The 25639-nt window shown below is 36.6% G+C and overlaps 2 protein-coding genes across 9 annotated transcripts in view; one reads left to right on the forward strand and one right to left on the reverse strand.

The window, feature by feature from the left end:
• The window catches only part of LOC100116062, a 116503-nt gene extending 90912 nt beyond the window's left edge, over window positions 1-25591 (forward strand). For 5 of the 6 annotated variants that reach the window (XR_004344956.1, XR_004344952.1, XR_004344950.1 and 2 more), the window contains 5 exons: window positions 15386-15568; window positions 16677-16935; window positions 17140-17323; window positions 17408-18295; window positions 18370-25591. Coding sequence is in view for 1 of the 6 variants with exons in the window: in XM_031929341.2 (XP_031785201.1) it covers window positions 15386-15568; window positions 16677-16935; window positions 17140-17323; window positions 17408-17554 (773 nt within the window). In the remaining 5 variants the exon portion in view is untranslated. Of the gene's footprint in view, window positions 1-15385; window positions 15569-16676; window positions 16936-17139; window positions 17324-17407; window positions 18298-18369 lie in introns of those variants that run through there. The other variant, XM_031929341.2, reaches the window with a different exon arrangement.
• On the reverse strand, window positions 7523-9027 carry LOC116738590. 3 transcript variants are annotated; one of them, XM_032600139.1, is made up of 2 exons: window positions 8327-9027; window positions 7523-8156 (listed from the first exon to the last, which is right to left on the reverse strand). In XM_032600139.1, exon 2 carries the CDS (start codon window positions 8083-8085, stop codon window positions 7621-7623), a length of 465 nt encoding a protein of 154 aa, XP_032456030.1. In that variant the 5' UTR covers window positions 8086-8156; window positions 8327-9027; the 3' UTR covers window positions 7523-7620. The 3 variants fall into 3 exon arrangements, 2 of the variants coding, with proteins under 2 accessions (XP_032456030.1, XP_032456032.1); XM_032600141.1 differs by having other exon boundaries at window positions 7523-8138; window positions 8215-9027; XR_004344960.1 differs by having other exon boundaries at window positions 8050-8138; window positions 8327-8401.
• Window positions 25592-25639: the final 48 nt, after the last annotated feature.

Consider the following 25639-nt stretch of genomic DNA (forward strand, 5'->3'; position numbering starts at 1 on the left):
TTTGTGACTCTACCTTAAAATCGTTAAAATTACTATCGATACGGTACATTAATTCAGTTATTTGTAGTCTTCAATATAACAATCTATTATTATAAAAATGCTGTACTGTGATAGAAATAGTACTTATAACTATTCAAGAGTAATTCTCAATGATGATTTCGTTTAATCGTATTTAACTCCCTTTTATACTAATTATTAATCTTATATTGTAATTGATGGTGTTACAGAAGTAAAAAATTATAAATTGTACAAAAAACGATTCGATATGGTAAATCATTTTCTGATACAAGAGCAATTGTTTACCAAAAGCCAAAGCCAACACTGCCGCTTGTCAAAACAAAGCAGAAAAAATCCTCTCTCGCGAGAATTTCAAACTCGCGTTCAACTTTCTTTTTTGATTTCCATCGGCGGTTTCATACCCAAGCGTGTTTGGCTTTTTAAACATCGTGGCCAAAGCCTCGAGCGTTTTAATATTTTCAGAGCCATTTGGCTTTCACAAAAAAAAAATCGTTAGTACATCGCGCTAACCTCCAGTGGATATTTGCCTATTCGTGGCGTTATAGTCCACGCCACAGTTGGTTTCGGTTCTCCTCCTTTGCTGTGTTTTTTTCCTATACTTCTATTTCCTCTTCATCGATTCGAGCGCGCATGGCGTAAACGCGATTATCGACCTTAACCGCATTTTGTGTGTGTGCGTGTGTCGTATATGCTTAGTGAAGATCGTAAAACTTGATGTTATGATGGTGGATGTCTTTACTTATTATTTTTTTCTGTGATGCGGAAAGGTATCAATTTAGTATGTCTTTATGTATTCTTGGTAATTGTAGCTATCATTACACTATATTGACCTATTATCAATACACTTTACGATCTTTGGAATATATTATTATTTTTCATTTATGTATATGTTTGTATATTTTGATCGATATGATGGAATCATAAGAATATAACGATGTTTTAGACGTTAACGTACGTTACGTTTTTAAAGAATTCTATGTTCAATACACTCGAGCTTAACGTGATCAAAGAGCGCAAACTCTTTTTCTGTAAGCCCTCGGGAGGAATGACATATATAGGTCTACTATACACAATAAAAATTGCATGCCCGTAGAGTTGACGAGCACGTGCAGGCATTGGTACAACGACACGCAGACTTTGGCTCAAAATGTGCGGACGTAGTATAGCCGCATACACAGAGCTTCTGTGTACATTGCGCGTTATCGATTTCACGGTTCAAAGAGCCACAGCTGACGTTTTATCGGACTGTTTAACCGAAAGCTCAAGTACAAGCGCACATTCTACGATACACTCGCGCGCGCAAGCTTGGCTTTAACATACGCAAGATATGATAAAAAGCTCTCCGACGACAGGGGAATATTAACCGGGCGGATGGTTTTCAATGGCTGACTTTTAGAATAATATTAAATTTATGAAAAATAAAATGTTTTTTTTAAGAAATACTAAACATCAGGGTAACTTTTGTTCAGATAAATATTTCTAGTTGTTTCACGAACAATACAATTTTGTTTGCAATTCTTACTATAAGAAACATAAATTTATGCTTGTAATTTGAAGTACGAATATAGTTATTAAAAATTTCAATTTATAAAGCATCTTAAATGGATTATTTATTTTAAATTATATAATCAGACATCAGATTTTACGATCTAAATGTATCATTTATATACAATACGTCTTGGAGGTATGCATTAAAAGGACACGAGCTGCTCGCCCGCCACGTGCATCATAAATTCATTAAAAAATTACAAAAATCGTACAGAAACCAAAACTGTTTTTTATACATCTTGTACACTAGCAATTTGCCATGACACGAAATCATATTATAAATCTAAATTTGTAAGCATATAATGACGCATATAATGTCAGCAGAAGCTATGCATTAATGTTGAATAATAATATTTGCTAGGTAGTGCCAAACATCATCATCTATAGTATACAATCTAGAGAAGTATTGTCGATTATAAAGGGTAAAAATTATTTTCATATCTTTGAGAAATGATTTGATCACGTTTATTGATACTATACGATGAAAACGAATCGTAAAATTGAGGTTTTACGTGGATACTTGATCGATCTCGTTATAAGCTCTCAGACATAGCGTCTACCTTGATTACTTCAATAATGTTATATATCTATACTCATCGTTGAATAATATACCAAAGTTTAAATATGCAGGTTTTGAAATATATTTTTAATCATCTCTATACAATACACGTAGTTTACATTATTAGGCACAGCTTACACCAAAGTCATTCTAAAGCCGTTACTATTATATTGTAGACGATTTATAGCAACTACTTCGAGATACATCGTTTGTACAACAATTCACTTCGCGGTCTTTGATATACAAAAGCCTCTGTCATCACTCGCCCATCAAGCTAGTTTGATAACAAATCACGATGAAGGAACGCGTACAACATAGAAAAGCGAGCGTTGCCTGGAAAAATCGAACTGCAGGAGGAACTCGTGCGCTAATGACCCAAAAGCATCATCCTGCTGGCGTCGCCGCGCGGGGCAATCAGTTTTCCCGTCAATTAATCAAAGACCCTCGCGACTTCGGTGTGACGGAATTGGTGTATATCGATACCGGCAGACAAGGGAAAGCGCATTGCTCGAGACTGCGCTAAATCCATAGAGGCCATGTTGGCCCAGCCCCCAGCCGCACTCGTTAAAAGCGAGAGCGATGTGCTTCGGCAAGCCTACTACGCCGCGAACTGCCTTAATTGGATATCGTGTTTAATTGTCATTCGCCGTGCCGTCTAGGCGCGACTCGAGTGTGTGTCTATACGAACCCTTGTTGCTGCTCCATTTCTCCATGTGCGTGAAAACGGATTATCAGGCAAGGTACTTGTAAACTCTCGAAGCTAAAGCTGTTATAATTGTAGGGTCGGCGTCGATGTATATATTATATATTATACCTTGTACTCGATGTCAAACTCTCGGGCGCTTCGCGTCGCGCTTATGCCAAGATGACAAATCGAATATTGCTCGACAGATTTGCAGGTCGTAGTGACGCTCGTTCCGTAATTTTCTTATATGCGCTTCTCGTGTGCGGTCGCGCACAGCTGCGAGATGGATAACTTTTCGAAAATTGAATTCTTGTTCAACTGATCTTGGAAATTGCTTGGACGAGAGATGAAAGGTGACGAGGGTGTTATTAATTGAGTCCAGCTCTTTCAAATTGTTATAAATTACCGCGCGAATCCTCATCTCATATCGTATGTTGTGGCTAGCTTATTACACTCCAAGTTTTGATGCATCTATTATTATTACATCATGGTGTCTCATTGCGATACTAGTGAAATAAGTCAACGCCGTGCCATGGAGGACGACTATTGGCGTGTATCGTTCGATATTTTATAGCACTGTCTAGAATAAATCCTCTGTCACGCTTATCCGTGGAATTAGCAGTTCATTTTTGCGTGAAGTTAGCATCACGGTGCAAAAAGGGCTACTTCTCACAGCCAAAAAGGGATAAGCGTGAAATAAGTATGGATTTACTCCACGCAGTGCTATAAAATGTTTTCCTTAATACCCCTAATCTCACTGAAAGCCAGAACTATAATCAGCCGATCGATATATTGATCTTCATTTTCCACAAACATTTGTGCCATTATTCTCATCGTGATGTTCAGTGCTTCGCAAATATCAGGATTTTTTTACAGCCATAGGAAAAATCATCGTCAAAACTAAGAAGCAGTCGACATGACGACGATTGGTTTCCCAGCTCATTTCTCCCTCTCATTAAATGGCTAAGAGCCCTTCTTTTAGTTTTCTTCTTCCCTACTGATACAGAGCAAAACGACTCCATTAAGAGAAGAACGAGGGAATTTTACTGACAAAATGAAGCAAAAAATTATTCGCATTCATGCTACGCTTACTTCTAAATTAATGAGCGATCGAAGAGAAAAACCACGAGTTTGCGATTCACAAAGAATTACAGGAATTTTTGTATCATATTTTTTTGGAATGGTAATTGATGCAATTTTCATTACGGCATTTAATGAAGTGAAAAACATCTCAGAATGAGATCAAAATGTGCAAGAATGGTTTTCAAGAAACTAACGAGCTAAGCAATGTACCTGTGTAATCCAGCAATTTGCGACTGTTTTACGTGAAAACTTATATTCACACAAAATATCATGAAGTTATATAGTTAAATAAGCTTGAAATTCACACAAGGAAAAATTTTTCATTAAAACAGTAAGTGAGTTTGCCTCATGTTCATTATGCTAAGTTAAGACGATGTAAGTAAAGCTATTTATCAATTTACGAGCTATATTATATGCAAATTGACTTTTATGCATAAAAGTTATGATTCCTATTATAAACATGTTTATTATATCTAGTAAAACTTGGTGCTTTTGGCTTTAGAACTTTTGATTAAATTGTAACAATTATTGTAGAATAAATTGTTCATGGTCGATAAAAGAGTAACTTGTATGATAATATAAACAAATCATAGAAAAAACATGTGACAAAAACACACTGATTATTTTCGAACCTAAAATTTTTACGTTTGCAGGCTATAGAAAATACTAACAGACTATTGATATACAAATAACCATATCATTGTTTCGATTTAAACCTAAGTATAATCGTTAACCTTGTTAGTCAATAATCATATTTATATACCTATCAAGATTTCACTTTAGATTAATACTGCGCCGTCATATAGCACCAAGTTTTATTAAAAAATTCAACAAAATTCAGCTTGTCTTTTTTGAAATGGTCTAAAATCTATGAATATCACAAATTCGTAAATGCACAATTTTGAATATGGACTGCAATTATATTGCACGCTACTGAGGAGAAAATCGTTCATTTACATGACAGTGCGTATTTGGCACATAAAATTTATTATACTTATTAATTATTATACTTATAAACAAATATTTTTCATCTACTCTTGGAAAAATTGTCGAAAATAAGAAAAAGATTAAAGAAAAAAGAAACTTAACGAACACAAGTCGCCATCTTCTAATAATAAGACAAGTACAATCAACCCACGAAGCTTAACATAGCGAGACTAAAGTACCAAAATTCGTTGGGGGGTTTCCGGGGTATCCAGGTGGCTCGGTTTCCCGAGCACGACCCTTCGGTCAGCCGCTGTTCTTGGGCCAGTCGACTGAATCAAGTGACTACGACTTATCGCCAAACAGCCCGCAAAGCGCCGTCTCGCCCACCTCCGGCCAACAGCAGCGCTCGCCGGGTTCTTCGACGACGCGCAGCATCGTGAAGCGCGTTAGCGGCGCCTACCGATGACGACGAACACGTCGACATAACGTCTATATATTCTGCCCACGCATCGGGTCGGAGCAACGCTTCGATGCTTTCCCCTCTTCTTACGAGCGTCTCTGACCATGACTCTCTTTCGTGGCTTCAATCGTCTATTTTCTCTCTTGAGAGAGATGCGAGCGTTTCTTTTTATTTAATTTGCCGGTTCTCTTGGTCGTTTCGACGACTTTTCGTCGTTGCGTGAACCTCTGGAGCTCTGACCCACTGCACTGATTTTCGATGGCGACTCGTTCACGGTCACGGAACTTCCGCTGCTTTGATGTTTATTAATTGGGTTGAACGAATTTTTTCGAAAAGAATTTAAAATCAATGATAAACCAATAAATGTAAGATATATATATATATATATATATATATATATTCGTTTCTTGCAATAATATAGAATCATCGTTTAATTTAGAGTCATGATATTTCCAATAATTTTGCGTTTGAGTAAGTGATTCTACAGTGTAAGTTTTGTTTATTATTAGAATTTAAGTGTTCTATCAGTAGACAACGAATCAGTATATTGTTAGTGAATCATTATGTAGCTACGTGGTAACATAGAAACAAACAAACCACTCACGAAGTGTGAATTTTTGGAATTAATTATTATGTAACATTGTTTTCCATAAAGCATAAAGAAAATATATTTGTTATGCAATACAAATAATAAACAGTTTCAAAGACTTGTAAAAGGTTTTTAGTCAAGAAGTTCGAAAAAACAAATGATAGTCAATGCCACTGTTATTTGTGTAAATGTTATTGAATATGTTTTATGATCTGAAAAAGAAATGTAATAAAATTTACACACCGGCCAAATAATTTATTTTGCGTTGTTAATTGGAAGTTCATACTAGAAGAAAATCAATATGTTACATCAAACAAAATTTTTTTCATGGTATCGATCGGTCAGAGAGAATCCAGAAACAAAATTGTCAATCACTTAGCCACCCAAACCGAGCCTCTGTATACGAACTGGAATGACATCGTGAAAACGACTTTGGGATTCACTCTCCACAGAGTTCCCAGAGCCTCTCCCCTCTATTGGTGATGAAGAAAAAAAAGACTACTATAGGAAAAAAAGTGGGATTTATTTTCCAAGCGCCACTGAAACAGCTGTACACCTAAATTGAAAAAGCTTTTATTAAGACGCTTTTTATATTGATTAATCTGTTTTTTGGAAGCGTTTCTTATTGTCATAGGTATTTTCTAAAGCGTCGAAAGCCGAGAAAATGTTTTCGAAGAAAAAGTATTCTGACTTAATAGACGGGAGTCGAGTCCTTTCTTGTTAGAATCGTGGCCGCTTGGCAAATTCGTTTCTATTGTCCGAGAGGGAGAAAGCAATACGAAAGCGATACGGCCGGAAAGTACGCGCGAGGGAAAGGAAAATGGTCGTGCGCCAAAGAGAAAAGAGAAAATAAAAGGTAGGTAGAAATTGAGAGGGAAGTGTAGTTTCGTGTAAGGCCGGCCACAGGGCACCCCGACGTCGATATCACTTTATTCCGACTGGCTTCTCGCTATCGCGTCGGATGCTTCAGCTGTATCAGGTGGAATACAACTTTCCCCCCTGGGAAAAGTTGGACATAAGTAATTCAGCTGTGCGACTTTATGCTAATCGTACGACTAGTTTGAATAGATGACCTTTTAGCTTCTCTTTTATTGAAAGGACTTTAATTTCGGATTTTTTGGAATAACCGAAATCGGGTCATTTGAAATACCCTGCTCGTGATCGGCTAAACAAACACACCTCGGTATGCATCATGTTGAATTATTTTCACAAACGAGCATTGCTTGTGACCTATCGATCAAACCAAAAATATCATCCGGGAGCTGCACTCGGCTGAATGCCTCAGTGCGCACCGCCCGTATACAGAGTTCCCGCGCTGCATACACTGAGGTAGACGGCAATTCGCTTCGATATAACTTCAGTTCCGACGCATACACAGAGGGAAAGTCGTTATTCGAAGAGACATATCAAGAAGTGCCACTGTGGATTCTGCGCTTCAATGGGGATCACGGGAAATAGGTGTGTTATAGGGAGGATTTTTACTTTCGCTCGGTGAGCCAAATAGAAATTGGCGATTACGGCTAGATGGCTTTGTGTGTAGCCGCGGGAGTCGTCGTCGATGGTGAGGCTGCTATTCTTGCAACGATACACACTGTTTTCTCCCATCGAATTATTATAATATCGTTACGTTAATCAATAAGCTTAAATGCGAAATGAAACACAGCACTTTTGACGAGTTTAATAACAATTACAAGTATATAGGTAATTTTAAAAACGTTGAAATCTTCACAATCTCCTAATAACCGCTGGTTCTACACGGTGCAGCATCTTCGATGGATGCCATTGTAGTTCTTAGCAAAATAGGAACTCTTGACAAATTTTGAAAATCCCACGACAGCAAGGGATTCTCCGTGATGCATATTCGTATCAAAGATCGCGAATCGTATAAACGCACCATTCCCCTTAGAAATCGATAGTTTTAAGTAGGCTTGCATTTGTGATACTCCCCTGGACATAAGAAACAGGAATATTGATGCATAGCCGTTGAACTCATTTTCGCACCCATTTGGATATAGCTTCAATTTCCATTTTGTGGCAGAGTCATGTTTAGCATGAAAAACAGGTGACTCTAGAACATTCATCATTTGCAAATCGTCGCTATCAGCGTGATTCCTAAACTTGATGAACCATAGAAATTTAGCGTTTGATTCTCCAGATTCTAGTTCTAAATCTTCCTTTATTTCCAAGCTTGGATTGAACGTATCATGAAGCTCCATATTGTTTTGCGTATCTCAGAAAACCTTAATTTGAAGCCAGCATTTTTTATAACCTGAAAATTCACAATCGTCTTTATCAAATTTTCAATTAATATTTGTTTCTTTTTTGAAGCCAGCATTTTTTATAACCTGAAAATTCACAATCGTCTTTATCAAATTTTCAATTAATATTTGTTTCTTTTTTACTGTTATTTTAATTCTTCTTCTGATTTTCTAATGCTGTACAGTTGTAAATGCTCACCAATATTATTTTCAGCTTTCGTTTTGTCTGATCAATTTAACCTCTTTACACCTTAAGACGTGTAGTGTATTATATTACATAAATCAACAACTTTTTATAATATTTGTTTTCAATTTTAAACTGCTCATTTGCATAAATGATATTTATGGTACAGTAAAATATACAATAATTTTTATTTGCGTAATCGTAAGCGTGCCATGATACAAGTTCTACCGACTATTGCTTTCTTCTGTTTATTTATCATCAAAATATTACACTCTTCTCAGCTAGTTCTTATCGATCAATTTAAGCACTCTCAATAGTGTCGTAACGAAGAAATCATAACTTTATTCTATTATCATTTTCTGTCATTATTATGATTTTATTTCAAATAAAATCTCACTGATAATTTTTTCGATAGTCGGTAGTATATAAGTTCATGATTAGAAGGCAACCGAAGAATGTTAGATTCGCTGTAATAAAATACTTTACTAAATAATAGCACAAGGACTCTAATTTTTTTGTACAACGTTGGATAATTTATCTCGCCAGTGATATAGTTAGACAAGACTTCCTCAATTATTTCCAAAAGCTACATATGTATATAATACCACTACACTGAAGCTGCGTATAAGCCCATCCTTCCCACTTAAAGCAACAAGTAGGCACCATCACCTCTCATACACTCCCTCAAAATATATTATATTAGTCTCTTTACTTTTGCCGTGGACGTTTTCGCTTTTAATTTACATTCATTGCGCAACCAACGTTATTGGCCTAATTTTCATGACTCTGCCTTTGATAGCGATAATACATTTTGGGTTACTCCAGAAATATTAATCTAAGAGTACGTCTTGTGCAGAGATTGCAAAATTAGGTCATTCCTTGATCAAACGATGGGCAAGAGCTGATCGCATCGTTTAAACTCTTGTCCTACCTCGGAACAGAGCCATTGTGATGACATTCTGGGATATTATAATCTCTTTATATTTAAAACGATTTTAAGATAAAATAAAACTTATAGATCCCTAGCCGATTCTTAAACTATCGCATCTAACTTGAAATAGATATGAAATCTATGCTCTATAATGTTGGCTTTTATTGCCTATTCTTTTCAAAAATTCGTGTATAATGTGCATAGTCTAATTATAATTATGAATGTTTATACCTTAAAATGCAATATTATGTAACAAAATCGTAAAGTAATAAAAAAGTGGCGCACTTCAATTCATATATTATAATCACAATAATAACAATAAAATGAACGATGGTGAAGGCACAATTGCAAGGCTTTCGTAACCTTGTGACGAATACAAATCTAATAAGGTCCTTCGATATTCGATCTTCGCGTTTTCCAATCTAACTGTTTCCCTTTTTAACACCTTTCGTTTTGTGCTATGCGTATCTTCAACTTTCTTTTCACCTTTGATTCAAAGATGGCCTTTGTTTTTCTTCGAATCTAGTTTTCCTTATAATATTTGTCTGTACATTGACAATACTATACTCGCTTCTCTACTCTTTCATTTTTCACGCCCTTTTGTGTTATACATCTAAGGTATCAAAGAAAAGCTGTTTTGTAATATTTAAAAAAAATGTATTTCGTAACAAAATTTTTAAAAACATTCTATTTATATAGTTTCAATCAGCAATTATCAATCACTTCATACTTAATAAACCGAAAGAACTCGATTTTTCAAATTAAATTTTTTAAGTACAAGATTAATACTGCTGCTGCGAATTCATATAGTTATAAAGGATAATTATGTGCATATGAAAGGGATTCATTCAATTAAAAAATATAATGCCATAACTTATCTGTCATACTGAATATTTCTCTAAGATGTATTTTTTCTTCAATCGCATGGATAACATACATTCAATAATACATCTGGTACATTTGAAAATACTGGTCATTCAAAACGAACTCAGCACAACCTTATTATGATATTTTCTGAATTTTTACATTTTGAAGTTGGAAATTCATGCCTAAATCAAGATCGTGTGCGAACTGACCAATCACAATCAGGAGGACTTGAGTTAACGGAAAATTAAAAAAAAAGCAACGATCCGATTAACATAGCAAATATTTTTCGCAAAAATAACTTCGAGATCATCAAACTAATAAATGAGCGTCGAGCGACAGCATTAAGCGATTATAGAAATCCACTCCATTTTATAAATATGCCCGTCATAAAGTAGTAAAGCAGAGAGAGCTCCGGTTTACTTCGTTAAGCCCGCCGCGTCGGATCAGAAAATATTTAACACAATTATAAAGATGAAACGTAGCCGGGGCGAGGGCATTCATCATTCAACGAGGTTAATGCGCATAGCTCATGAGAAAACGAAATTTTACACGTACACGCGCTGGAAATAGTCGGGCGCCCGCGCGTGTGCATCTTGAATAAAGTATCGGGCCGCAACCTACGCGCGCACATAGCCCCGCGACGGCGGCGAGATACATACCTATATATACCCACAACATCTCGCGCACCCAACTCTTAATCTTGCATTCGGCAAAAGTGGAGCTCCTTCGCTCGCGCCCGCATAAATTTTGCAAAGTACACACACATCTAGCGAGGAAAGAACAGCGGCACTTCGGCCGCGAATCGCGCGCGCGCGCCGTAAAAACAGCAATCCGTCTTTCTTCGGGCGTGGGCGGGTCGAGGTCGAGCGTCCACTCCATGTCTACGGTAGGTGCATGTATACCTATTCGTGCTTTCTGCCGTCCGCTAGATGAATTTTCAGATCCATCGACGGGCACGATGCTGCACGCTAGCTATGCTTCATCGTACACAAGCCCAGCGAGTAATTGAAGTGTCACTCGAACCTATTCCCCGAGTATAACGGCTCACGCGTAACTGTCGACGCGGATAAAGTATATAATAGCCGCTGATAAAATATAGATATGCAGAGAGTAAGAATTTTTTGTGATAAATGTATTCCGTTAAGTGTCACTTGGTAGCTTAAAATTCAAAAAATGTCAGACTTTCTTGGCTGTTTCGATTATGTTGATGGGTAATATTTTTATTTAATTCAGCTAGTTGGTATATAATTTCTGTTAACGTTAAAAGTATTGGATAAAAATGGGCCTTTGTTTGCGCAGTACTTTTCAGAACACATATTCTTTCACAAGACACGAGCAACAAAATAGCGATCCATCAAATAAACTCTATTCGTTTTCTTTACTTGGCTGATTTGGACACTGTCAAGTCTACCATATGAGAAAAGCAGCAAAAATGCCTGTGATCTCGATATTTTGCCCTGTCACTCGACCTCTTACTAATCGTCCTGCGTTATTTCGTTTTTCTTGTTCTTCCTTTCGGTGTATGAAACATAATTTACGACGAAAAAAGCCTACGCGTCTGTCATTAATTAGGTAATTAGGTCTCACGCGAGGTTACATATTTGATAAATATTGCAACGCGACGTTATCAAAGATTTACAGTGAAAGCTATGAAAAATGATAATCGTCTTTAATTACGCGATGCAGGGACAATAACAATTATACTTCAATATGATGTCCATTTTTATCAATAAAAAATAGATGTAGCCATGCTATTTATTTTGGATAAACCTTATATAGATTGGAAAGTAGAATGAAGGAAAAATGATAAGCAGTTTTTTACTTCTCGTAAAATTAAGCTCCAGTCACGATTCTAGCGCGAAACAAATTCTCCGAAATTAATATAAAAATGTAATCAATCATGTCTCGCACGAATTTCGGTTGCTTGAATGTGAAGCGTGTGACAAAGAAGCTTAGTCTCTATTCAGAGTTCTTGTAGAGCATGAGATCGCAAAACACTATTTACGGTATTTATAGGTATTCATCGCAGAATCGCTGGTTTGTGAATACGAAAATAATAATGCATCGACTTCTGATAGTTATTCTTCACATGCGCTTATGTAATAAAAAATATAGTTAAATAGAAGCCACGTAGACAGTATACAATTGTTTACATCAAGTTTTATAGGCACTCATAAAAATTAAAAAATTTAGGGCTTATCAAATCTTTTGAATTCAAAAGAATATCTAGATGTAATCAAACGTTTAATACGTTTTACATTGATTGAACCATGAAAGTTTCAAGCTCGTATAAGTTGAAAGCGTTGACCAAGCTCAACTCTAAACGACTCCTAACTACTATCACAATAAAGACACTAAATTTATTTGAAACCCCGCGAAATTCCCACTTTTAAACTTCCCCGTTTTACTACATCCGCACGCCTTTCCCTAATAACTTTCTCTTTAATGTCGCACAGGAATTAATGGCTCGTCGTTAATGATGGCGACAAAGGGTGACACGACCTCTCGTAACCTTTATACAGTATAATGACGTCATAATTGCTTTAGCTAGAGGGTAAGCCGCACATTGCATTTGTCCATCTGATTTTACATTGATTTTGAAATACAGCTAGAATTAACAATCACCCATGAATTTGATCGAGCAATTTATTACTAAGCGATAAATTTGCAATTCTTAGCAAGCTGATAAAATTATACGAGTTGTGTTACAATGTTATTTCTTTGCCAAAGGAAGTTGAAGTGAAATAATTCATGAACAAAATTGGGGATATACGCAGCATCTCGATTATCTCAAATCCTATGCTACACAAAGTCCTCTTTGCATAAGGTGGAGTCAGAGCGTAGCTCGGTAATCGCGGCTTCGGCGCAGCCTTCAAAATTCCCTTCATCCCTCGGAGAAAGGCTTAAGGGTCCTCCGCGACGACGATGATTTATGGCGCGTGTGTAAAACGCAAGGCTGTGTAGCGTATATACACACACGTACACATTACCAACCATATATATGCGCGACGTGAGTGGCGTACGTAGGTATACAATCTGAGGTATAGGCTCGAAGAGAGGGTTCCTTGTCCCCGCCGCGAGTTTGCTCACGGATCCGTGTAATTTATATCACAGAGCCGGGTAGCGACGTAGGTGGTAATCATTCGCTCGTGCTTCTTCTTTCGTTGATGAAATTTTATACCGCGTTTCATCCTGTCATGATTAACTCAGATGTAATATGATCTAGATAGCTCAAGAACGTATAAGAATAAAGTGCAACGATAATTCCCATATGATTATGAGATAAGCGATGAAAAATGTACGGCTCGGTTATTGCATGACTGGCCGCTCAAGCAGGCCCAACAAGGCTGTTTTGAACATGGACGGAAAAAACCCATATATGAATCTAAAAAACGTCTATACGCCACCATCGTCGCTGGCTAGAGACTAGAGAGTCTGAAAGTTCAAGCGGTGAAAGAAAGGCCAGTCAAAAACTTTTTACTATACACAATAGTGGCGTTGTATTATGGTCGGCGCAGGAGCTTTTCTCCGTCTAATGCATCATCATTTTTGCCAGTTTGTCAGGCGTTATTATCACGATACTGATGCTAATTAACAACGATATTGCATTTTTGATGAATTTTTTCCGGAGACAATAATACCTACAATATAAGAAATATTATTATACCAATACTTAAAAATTATTAGCGTAGATTTTTTTACTGTTTTCCGAAACTATCAGAATGTGTCAAGATGTATAATGAAGCAATAGCTAGTCTTCTATTTAAATGAAATTTTGGTTTCGATTGATTAATACGAATATTTATAGAAAGGCATTTACTCTTATTTATAGCAATAAAATAGTAAATGCTTCCTCATTTGAATATCCAGCACAATAAGCAATGCGCGCGCTTAAATATAAATTAGAAGCGCTATTTTCAAGCTCGCTTAGCCAAAGAAGTAGGTGGATAAAAAGCAGCTCGCTGCAGGCTTTAAAAAAAGACGAGAATGAAAAAGAAGGGGAGCAGTAGTATAGTTCTTGAGAGAGCAGCCACGAGGACGATTAAAAAAGAAACACGAGAGCTAGAGCGCGCGCGAGAAAGAATGCAGGGCATAATACGCAAATACCGCAAATAAGCCGCAACGGGGTGCAGAGAGGAAGAGACGGAGGAGGTGTCCTCGGGGACGCCTGCACAGAAGGTAGGTACGCAGTAGAGGTAACTCTTGCCCCGCGGCAACGCGGCGGCGGGCCTCGTGTCCCCCATGAGGAACGGACTTTTTCTTGTTTCTTCTTTTTAGCGCCGACAATATCTGCGCGCGCACTATGGCACCTCTGTATATTTATGTCTTTCGCTCCTTTTATATCTCTGTCCATGTGTATATTTGTGTGCTCTATATATTATACTCTCTGTGTACGTGTACGTGTGTGCATATTTATGCGGAACGAAAGCGCATGCAAAAGCGCCTGCTGCCTCACGCGTCTTCGAACTGACAATTAGCGACAGCTAACTTTTTTATCTCTGATGGGTGTTATCTACCGAGGATTGCCTACATTTTTTCTTTAATTTAAAACGTACTGTAATAGAATAATCAAACTACCGCAAAGCCATGCAAAAATAATCTCAGTGTGATTTTTCCATTAAAATTTTTTTCGATTTTAAAAAGTTTTATCTTACATTTTTGCAAATATTTGAAGTAGGTCACGTGAATATCAAATCATTCACGGTGAACATACGCAAATTTTTAAAAAGAATCAAATTATTCAACGTATCTTTTCACACATATGTGCAAATCCACGACCGAGTAGAAAAAATCGGGTGCTGGAAGTTGAAATTTTAGATTTGAGGGTACATCTACCAGAACAATTTTTTCGGTTCTTTGTTCCTTCCAATGCAAAAAAATGAGCGCGTGCATCGCCAATCGCTTGCCAAACTTTTTTTCGCGGCACCGTAAATTCTCGTATAAGAATTTAACATGGAAAAAACTAACAAAAACCAGAAAATTTCCATTTTTTATCTGGAGGTGCAATCCAAGAATGTGTTTTTGGATTACACTGAGTAAAGGAGATCTGATAATATAGAATAAGCATTTCTTTTAGAAGTATTAATCAATTATTCAGTGTTTTGATTGTAACTAAATTCACAAGTAAACTTTTCGATAAAGAAATCAAAGAACGCAAGATGCCGTCGCTAATTGTCTTTTCTGCCTATAAAGCTTTGTTTTATTATTGTATAAAAATCAGAAATTTATGTAAAAATCGATGATAATTGGGCATTTTCTTTTCTGCGATGGCGAAGCTCCACACAGTCCACAGCGTCGTAGAGAGCGACTAAATTTGCGCATGAAGAGCCTTAGCCTGGACTCGCCAGAAGGTTCGGCCCATGTGCGGCATCGCACGCCCCGGGACTATCACAACTCGGGCCAGCGCGGGGAATCAACGCCGCCTCGACGTTCCGACAGCGGCAGCATTAATCGATTATGTAAGTATATATTATCATTCATACTGTGCGTAAACCTCACAAGCTCACGCATTTTGTAGTACTGAGAAAACGTGTAAAATTATTTAACGACAAAAAATTTTAAAAACTTTTCAAGAGGATGAAACGAGCATACACAAACTTTAATAACGCAAGATTTTAGTGTGATTCGTTGAAATGAGAGCAAACAGTAATAATGCTGGCGAAAATTCATCGTGAGCCAGAATTCGAATGATAAAACAAAACGAGAAATCAATCTGTGAAATTCCAGGAATAATCCGTTGCAAAAGCGCGCTAGGGCTAATTTTACTAGTCGTTGTACAGGGTTTCCCCCCCAGTATAAAACCGAACGCAAGAATCAAGCATCTGAACATATATCGTTCTCGAATTCAATCGAATGCGCGCGGTTATGAAAACAGGATTGCGTGCTCGTGGTGTATATTGAGAAAACACGAGTCTCTACCTCCCGCTCAGTTGTTTAAATAACCAGCTTATAGGCTACGGCAACATGCCGAGCGATTTATAATCCTACGCACGAATCGTGCCTGGACCGCTAACCCACTTGCTGTCTCAGTATAGTATAGCGATATCCAGCGGAATCATAATTCTCGATAACGATTTAACGCGCTCTGCCCGAATCGCACGACGTGTCGAAATGATTTCACGGTTGTTTGCCAACGAAAGTATCCAATTGAAAAACGATTAAATTTTTATCAAGAAAATTCTTATTCTTGCTTTTTTGTCAAGTATTCTTTGTCATCGCAGTTCGGCCTAGAAAATTATCAGAGAAGATCTGCAAATCTGTAATTAACTTCATTGTTCACCAGTAGAATTCAGTCTGACAGCATATGAATTTCTTCTAACTTTAAAATGCAATCATTGCGAATACCTACAGGAAATCTTGCGTCTGTCAATGCTCGGTTTATACCTATACTGATAAGTACGTGTTCATTAAATCAATAGAATGCATGCAACGCTCTTGAATCATTCTAAAAAACCTCGATAGAAACAATCGTTATGACCATTTTGATACTACTTTAATGCATCTATAGTAAATGTATTGTGACAAAAGTCACATCAGCTTAAACTTGATGTCTGTTTGGTATTTTAGCAGCCCCATGCAGTCCGGGTCAGAGCATCCACGGTATCCACAAGCAGCATCTTCGTGGCACCATCAGGATGTCGAGCGTCGAACTACCCGACGACAATGAGAAATCGTACTCTTCGGCGAGTACCTCGCCATGCCCCTCGCCTCACTTGAATAATCAGAATCATCTCAATCCGCCTGGCAAGCGAGTGTTGCCACCAAACAATCTTTACGTTGTACTCTACAACTTCGAGGCCAGACATCGCGATGAACTTGATCTTAAGTGAGTAACCGCTTCGTTTTTTTTTTATTGTATTTTGCGCAATAATTTAACGATAACAGACTATGTTATTAAAAAGTATAAAAGGGATCTTTTCATAGTTTATCGCTCGTATATTATACGCTTTATCGAAGATAAAACTTGTGTACCAAACACAATTACAATGATTGTGTTTGGTACACAAGTAAGTAATTGCAATGATTACAGAGCCGGGTACAAGATAACGGTGATCGATAAATCCGACAAGGACTGGTGGAAGGGCAAATGTTTAGGCGGACGCGCGGGTTTCTTTCCCAGCACGTATGTCATGAGGGTTGAATCCGGTCAGAAGACACTACAGGTCACGCGGAATTTGCAGCTGGCCGATCAGACTACTCTTCTTCGCGATCAGGTAACGATTAAACAAACAATAAGCACACATCAATTGCTCCAAGAGATCTTTCTATATCGTCTTCATGCCGAAAATCGTCTATAGATCGTGGTTCAAGTGGGCGACGAGGTCGAGGGCGTGGCGATGGTGCGCTGTGCAACTGACGTCCTGTCCTCCGGTCAAGCGGGCAAGGACGGGGAGGTGCGCTACAAAGAAATCCTTTGTCCGCTCAAGTACCTGCAGGAGGTGTGACGGCAGCCTCCGCAGGCCCAGGCCGGACGGAACCGCAATCGCGTGCGCGCCCCCGGGACCCAGAACGCCTCAGAGAAGTATTACGACTGCCTGCAGTGCGCCGAGCAATGCCGTCACGATCTCCTCCTCAAGAGCAAGAACAACATCTTGAACAACAACAACAACGTCGCGAGCAGCAGCAGCAGCAGTGGCAAGAACGGCAACAGCAAGAGTTACCGGACGAGCAGCGGAAACCGCAGCAAGCAGCTCGCCAGGAACAACAACCAGAACAACCAGTACAACCGGAACAACCGGAACAACAGCAAGAACCAGAAGTACAGCGCGAATAGCCAGACCAGCGCCAACAAGAACAAGGTCCAGAAGATCAACAACCTGCAGCAGGCAGCCACAACCAGTAGCTGCAGCTCCGCGGCCAACAAGAGCAGTAGCACTCGCCGACTGGAGAGCTACCTGATGAGCGTCAAGGATCCGTCGATTCGCCGCTGGTTGTCCAAGAGTTGCACCTCCAACGGCAGCAGCTGCAACGAGGCGCAACAGCTGGCCGACAAGCACCAGAAGAAGCCGCCGACGCCAGCGAGGAAACGCTCGTCTCTGGCCAGACCCGTCAGAGTACGCGACAGCTTTCCGCAAGACAACGAGCCTGCTGTCGTCGACTGGAGTGACACCCAGAATCTGCAGAACCAGCAGTTGCAGCAGCATCAGCAGTCGCAGCACCACTGGCAGAGACTCTTCGATGACAAGGTTGGTTCTGCCTAATTTCGAATTTTCAATTTATCCAGCGTGGTTTTCATAACTATCCGTTGCACTCTCTGCAGGTGAAAAAAAAGCACAAGGATAAGAAGAAGAAGCAGCAGCAGTGCCTGGACCAGGCGATCGACGATCTGGTGGAGATCCGCGTCGACGAGGAAGTGATAACGCTGCCAATTCGACTGCGACTGGGCGAATTCTTCGAGCTGTCGCTGCCCAAGTGCCGCAGACGCAAACGGCGGAGACGCCACCGCATGATGATAGCCACGATGCGCGAAAAGACGATGAAGTCCATGATGGAGGCCGGAGGTATGCAAACCGGCGGTGCTTTCAAGGATACCGAGCGTCTGCTCAAGGTGCTCAGCATCAACAATGTGGACCAAGATAATAGGTACAACGTTACGCGCTGTTCCGTTATGTAGGTTTTAATGATAAGGCCGCGACTACTGCTGTCACCGCGACGTCGGCGTCGACGAAGCTTAGCAGGGTTGATTGTCGCTGGGATGGATGCGGGGATACTGCGAGCTGCCCTCGCGCAGCCGACGGTTTATTGAGGTCGAATTTCCTCTTTCGTTAAAGTGCTTGGTACTTAGGACGCAGCAGAGGGAAGTGTTAAGCGATGCTTAATAATAGAGCTTGACTATAGACTAGATTTTCAGACGGCTATTACGATGAAAATTGATTATTGCTTCGCGATTGGGACGTGGGCATTCTGGAACAATGTTAAGTATACCTAAGTCGTAGATTCGTTGAAATATTTGTATTGTTGTTATAGACAACGTTGATCGAGAACCATTTTAATTTCATAGTGAAATAGGCCCATGTCTCTGTATAGTAATTGAAGTCAAATCTGGTTGTGGTTAGTATTAATTGAAGATATATAACAAACAGAACTTTTTGTTGATATATAAATGACATTTATAATTATAACTAAATCAATAAATAGCATCAATTCAAGAAGTGATGCCTTTTTATGAAGGTCAATGGTCACAATGTTATTGTGTGATAAAATTTGATTTACAAAACTCAAACCAAAAGAAAGTTATGATTATTATTTTGTTTTTATAAGGAAGAAAATATTGACCATTTTAAATTAAACGTCTGTTGACACAACTCTATTAAATCTTTAAGAGTTATAAAATAAAAAAATATAGATATATCGAAGTAAATATTTTAAATAAATTTACTATCTAGTACGCGATACATACCTATCGTTTGCTTTCACGTAAAGCCTATCTAGAGGGTACTATCAAATAATATAATGATTGTAAACAATTTGAAACACATTCAATGATTCAAACCAAATAATTAAAAGAACGCTCCTTGCTTCTTACTAAAGTTCATTTGTAATTTATAAGACGGTTGATATTTATACCATCGCAAAGTGAAAATAGAGTGGTGCGTCATTATTGCTTTTGTATTGCCTAATATATGAAATTATATATATATATATATATATAACAAAAATAATAAAATTTAAATATTAATATATAATAACAGAAGCATTATATGAATGTATAGTTTTACATTTGAAATTATTTTTCTAGGTATACTAAAACAAAAGTGATACTTATATAATGTAAATGTTCATGATGAAATATAGTGACTGTTTGAATTCTATCGATAATTAGAATATTTGATACCGGTCAAAGTGAAACGTAACATTGTATTATGCAGTTATTATACTATATTTGGTATTATAATTTTCAAATGGCAAAATACGAAAAGTGTAAATATGTGGCAAGCATTGAAAAAGGAAATTCTTTCTCAGCAATCCTAGCATATTCAGTCGCGTTCCAATCAAGTCTGATTCATCAATGTCAAAGTGAAATATACGATCCCACGGTTTTTATGAAACAATTAATACATAACAGCGCTACAGATTTACTAACGCATAAAGAATCTTTTTTTTTTAATCTTCGAGTTTACTCTTGTAATTAGGGCGTATTTGGTCCATACTATAGTAAAAATATAAAAAACGTGCAATCGATAGAAAGGGTTTATTTTGGAGAACAAGCGAATCAATTGGAACGCAGCGAGCCTTTTAATTCATGTCTGGGACAATGATAAGTACCACGGTGTCTTTTTTTAATGCGAAAAATACATGAATCCCCTTTAACCGGATCGATAATTGTCCTCGTGCATATTTCAACGTCGTAAAACTTCGCCTGTGTATATAGATATTGTACACTAGCCGATTAATGAATAATATACAGAGCTAATGAAATGTGACTTGTTTCTCGTATCCCTCTGGTATAATTCGCTTTCCATAGCTAACAACTGGATATTATCCGATGAATAAATTTGCTGTTATCAATCCATGCCTCTCTGCGTTTCTTCTTGTATTCTCCTGTGGTTTTGGACTGAATTGACTTTTCTTATATTAGAGATATGATTTTGTGGGTTAATAGAAGTGCAATTATTTTCAGTCAAGGTGTAAAATCTTATGAATTTACTTTCACAAGAGAATAATTTTTGTGAATCGCATATAATTATCATAGTGAGATTTTTTGCAAGCCAAAGGAATACCTATGGAAAAGAAAATGTGCCCTTAGAAGGAACAAAGTAGCCGGTCGTTAAAGATTATGTACGCACGATGATCGATTTCATTTTATTACAAGTAAGAAGAATGCAAGCCGCTTCAGTCGTATAAACATGAGTCAAGTACAAGAGCCAGATCCGCGCGTTCATCAAGCATGCATAGCTCGCATGAGAGAATACGTTTGCGTTAGAATTCAAATCCATGAGTGCGCATGCGGCGATACGTTTGCCTATACCCAAGGATTAGCCTTGCGGCTGTCGTCTATATTATCTCTTCGAAAAAAAAGAACTCTCGCGACACTTCAGCCATGCGCATCGGCGCATTATGACCAGTGACTTTGTATGCTTATTAGGTCCACGAAATGCATCAAACGATTTACTCCGCTGTACCTTTAACCCTTAAGGAAGTTGAGAAGGACGCTGATCGATCACGAGCGTCGTTGCGGGGACGTTGATGGATATTTTTCAATCTCCTTATAATTAATTTCATTAACTCGGCAGAAAAACGAGGCGGTTAATTAAAGTCGAGACTTTCGAGTTTAATTACAAGCGCGTAAGTAAGGATCCTCAAGATTTTTCCACAACTGCGCGTCATGAAGCTTTCAGAGATCACGAGAACTCATTTATAACGGTTTTACACGTCTCGAGTATTCGGCGTGCATGTTGCTACCGATTTTGACCCTTTGACTAACGACGATGTTGCTTTTAAAGTAATGTGGTCGATTAACATTCAAGACATGAATTGGCTTTTAAAGAAAAAATGTCCATTTGTAATCATTATATACATCAAATTGTGTAAATATATTAACACTATATGAAATTATGCGTTTTCCCAAATATGTACATCTACTTTAAAATCTCGACTAACGTTTAAGAGATTGATGTAGATTGTAAGCCTAGATAGACAAAGTGATATTGCGCTGTAAGTGAAGGAGGATTGTTTCATTACTGCACGAAAACTGCCGATTTTTACGGTTTCGTAACTTTGCTTTAACATGTTTTCCACAAAAAAGAATATTAAAAAAATATATATGCAAAAACAAAATCATTGAATAAACAATAAAATATACTAAATTTTGTAATCAAAGGGTACAAATGTTTACAGATTAACTCTTTTTTTCATACATTTGATGAAACTATTTGTGAACATATAACTTCATGAAATATATAAACAAATTAAAATAAATAAGAATACTTCGTACAGACGAATTTATTTTCTCATGGAACTTTTATGACTGAGAGCTTCTTACATAACAAAAAAAAATTATATTAACAGCAAATTTGAAGTAACCACTTTATACTGAAACAATTGTTGGTATATTCATCAAACTAAAAAATTAAAAAAACTATCGTAATGTCAAACAAAAATAATGAAAGACTACACAACATATTTTATTTTGTTTATTATTACAAAATATCCAGAAACGAGGTCATTAATAAATTTATGAAAATATGGCGACGCTCGCTTTCTGTACAGACATGAAAATAGTTTAATATTACGCATCTGGGAAGTAAAACAGTTGGCCATACCTGAAAGTATAAGTATAGCTGATATTCTCAAACATTACATTTATGATCAGGCTAGCCATTTTTTTTTCTGCCGTGGTGCGTAAACTATTTTTTCACAACAACAACCCAAAGATACCATTTTCGGTACGGCGCGGCGTTTCAAAAGAACTTTTATCCGTAAAAGATTACTCTTGACCCATTAGAACAATGGACAATGTATCTACGGTGTCCCTAAATAGCAATGTAATATGTTTATAGTACTGTATAGACTTACGTATAAAGAGAGTGAAGATGTCAACAGATAACTATATAGTATATTATAATGAACTTATACACTTTGAATAAAAACAAAAGTAATTATATTATATAGATTAATTTTGAGCTATATAAATAAAGCAGCTATCAAAATAGGTAAATCCGATTGTATATGTACGATTGAAGTGTGAAACAATCAAAGACATATATAGATGGTACACGAAAATTCTACCACTTTTGATTTCTCTGTCTGCCGGATTATAATATCTTCGCGTGTGCCACACCCTATATCGGTATACGCGAATAAGCAAGATGGTGAAACGCTTGTTTGTGATTATGGATGAAATATAATTGTTGACATTTAATTTTCCTTCACTTCGATAAAAATAACGTACAAAATCGATATATTGGAATACGTTATTGTCGCTATTGTTATATTACACTTTTTTCAGTTTTATGAGAATGAAAGTTTTTTCATCTACTCTTATTGCGTGAAGGAAGAATTACAAAATACCGTCCTCATTACATCACCAAAAATTTGCCAACCATACAGAAAATAAATCCTCTAAAATGCAATTGTAACATGTTTTGTACCGTTTGACTTGCAATTACTTGACTTTATACATCGTTTCCAATTTTAAGACACGCGCCAAAGACCGTTTAAAGAGGTATGCGTCCAATTTAAGTTTGTGCTCCGCGATGATCGTTCAACAGAATAATATGTATTTAGTGGCTTTTGAGAAGAGTGAGAATGAGTTATAGAGAATAAAGCATTTGTAATGCTCGGCGCACGCAAGAAAAACCTTCATCAGGAAAAAAATGTTATATCGGAGACTTACCTTATTGAACGTTTGTAAATGTCTGTAAGTGTTTATAGTATGTTTATAAGTGTCTATACCGATAGAGACATGTAACGTTATTTTTTAATGTTTAATTTATATAAATTTGTCCTTTGATACATGTTTATAATTATGTTAAAGGTTTCTAAAACTTCACGTTATTCATTTTTCAATTGCGCCTTTTTAGAATGCATCTCCATGTAAAGAGATACATCTCATATAAAAATGAATAATTAAAAAATAAACTTTTACTTTTTATTTAATAAGTATTATAATATATCTGGATTGTATGTATTCGAGATAGATGAAATAATAAATAAAATATTTTTTAACATATAGTATATATCGTTATAAAAAAAATGTTAACTTCTGCTCAGTTACTGGATTGTTTAAGTATGCGTAAACAATCATACTATAATAAGCCATAGTACTAAGCAAAATTTTATGTACTTTACATCAACTGAGCCGAGTTATTATGATTAATTTCTTTTATGGAAAAGTCGATTTTGCAAGGTAATAGTATTTTTTTGGTATCAACACATTTTTCCTACTATAGTCCTTGTACGAATCTAAGACCAATTATTTCTGTCATAAATATAATTTTTATTGCAATACCATTGTTATTTTCTAATGTTTTGCATTGATGAGAATTCCGTTTTCTCTTTATTGAAAATGACTGCGATGGAATTAAATGATGAAATTATTATTGCGTGAATAACATTATTATATAAGATACATATGACACCGAACAAACTGTACGCATAAATACCTTACACAAATGTATTTTTCTACACAGAAAAATTCTACACAGATATTTTCTACGCCGATTTTTTATTATTTTACTACACTGCAAAACTCAAAACACAAGCATTATAACCTATTGTTGTAAAAATGATCTGACAATAGGTTATGAAATTGTGCAGAGTTTTGTAGTAAAATAATGAGAAATCGGTGTAGACAATATATCCGTGTAGAAAAATATGTTTGTGTAGGGTTTTTATGTGTACAGTTTGTTCGGTGTCATACATATTGCATAATACCAACTGGAGACTAAAATAATTGATTTAAATTGTTATAATGATTAACTTGTACAAAACGAAATTTTAGTGGAACTTTATGAATATTGCATACTAAAAATCATCAATAATAGCGCTAGATTTTTTTATATTTTTAATCGATATAATCAGGCTATATTATCATCCACAGATTTTATATTTTGCAACGACTGCAATTAAAGGATTGCAGTATCGTTGAATAAAATAGAGAAAAAATGCAATTTTTTTAATAAATTTTATAACCGAAGATGGCGAGTAAGATTCTTTGCAAAAGAACAGATGCAAAATAGTATTATTCTTCTTAACTGTTGTAATAACAAGAGATAAAGTTCAATAAGATTAGCAAGATATTTCTTATTGATAGTTTAGCAAAAAAAATAATAATAAGAATAATAATAAATCAGCGTCTAGTGAAAAAGTTTTTAAAGTTCTATTTTGTAAATGATGTAAAATTAAGTTGAAAATATAAAACATCCTATTGATTTTAGCGAAGTTTACTTTGCTCCATCTACTTCTGTAATATTTTGTTATTGTATATTATGGCACTTTTTACCTGTGGCTAGAGAAATTTACTAATAGATTGCGATTTTAGCGCAAGTACATTATAATATGATAGTGAAGCGAATGTAGAGTAATAAAACCGTACCAAAATTAATTTAACTAGGACCCAAAGGACACACGATTGTTTAAACATGGTTCAAAAATAAAATATTAAAACATACAAGTAGTGACAATGTTGCTACGATATATAATATATTTTATTATACAAATTAATCTTTTTAAATGTATTTTCTACGACAGTATAATATACAATCAAAATCAATTGTGTGATTGCAAATTTAGTTTAATTCTTGATATATTTGATGCGCAATATTTGGAATATTTCACTTCAGTGGCGTGTTTAAACATTCGTCAGACCATAATCTGTTACGTGAAAAGTCAGAATGTTGATCACTATTGTTGTAACACATCTACGCCGATAATATTATGTACATGTCACTGTGTACCATGAATATGTAAGATAATATATTGTGTATTGCGAGTGCCCTTCCTCCCCCTTATTAAGAAAGTAAATTAAGTTATTGACTGTACTTGAATTATGTTTAAACCCAGTTTAGCCTATACGAGTGCAGGGTAAG

This window comes from Nasonia vitripennis, chromosome 1 (assembly GCF_009193385.2).
Source record: "Nasonia vitripennis strain AsymCx chromosome 1, Nvit_psr_1.1, whole genome shotgun sequence".
In the NCBI taxonomy this organism is placed as follows: Eukaryota; Metazoa; Arthropoda; class Insecta; order Hymenoptera; family Pteromalidae; genus Nasonia; species Nasonia vitripennis.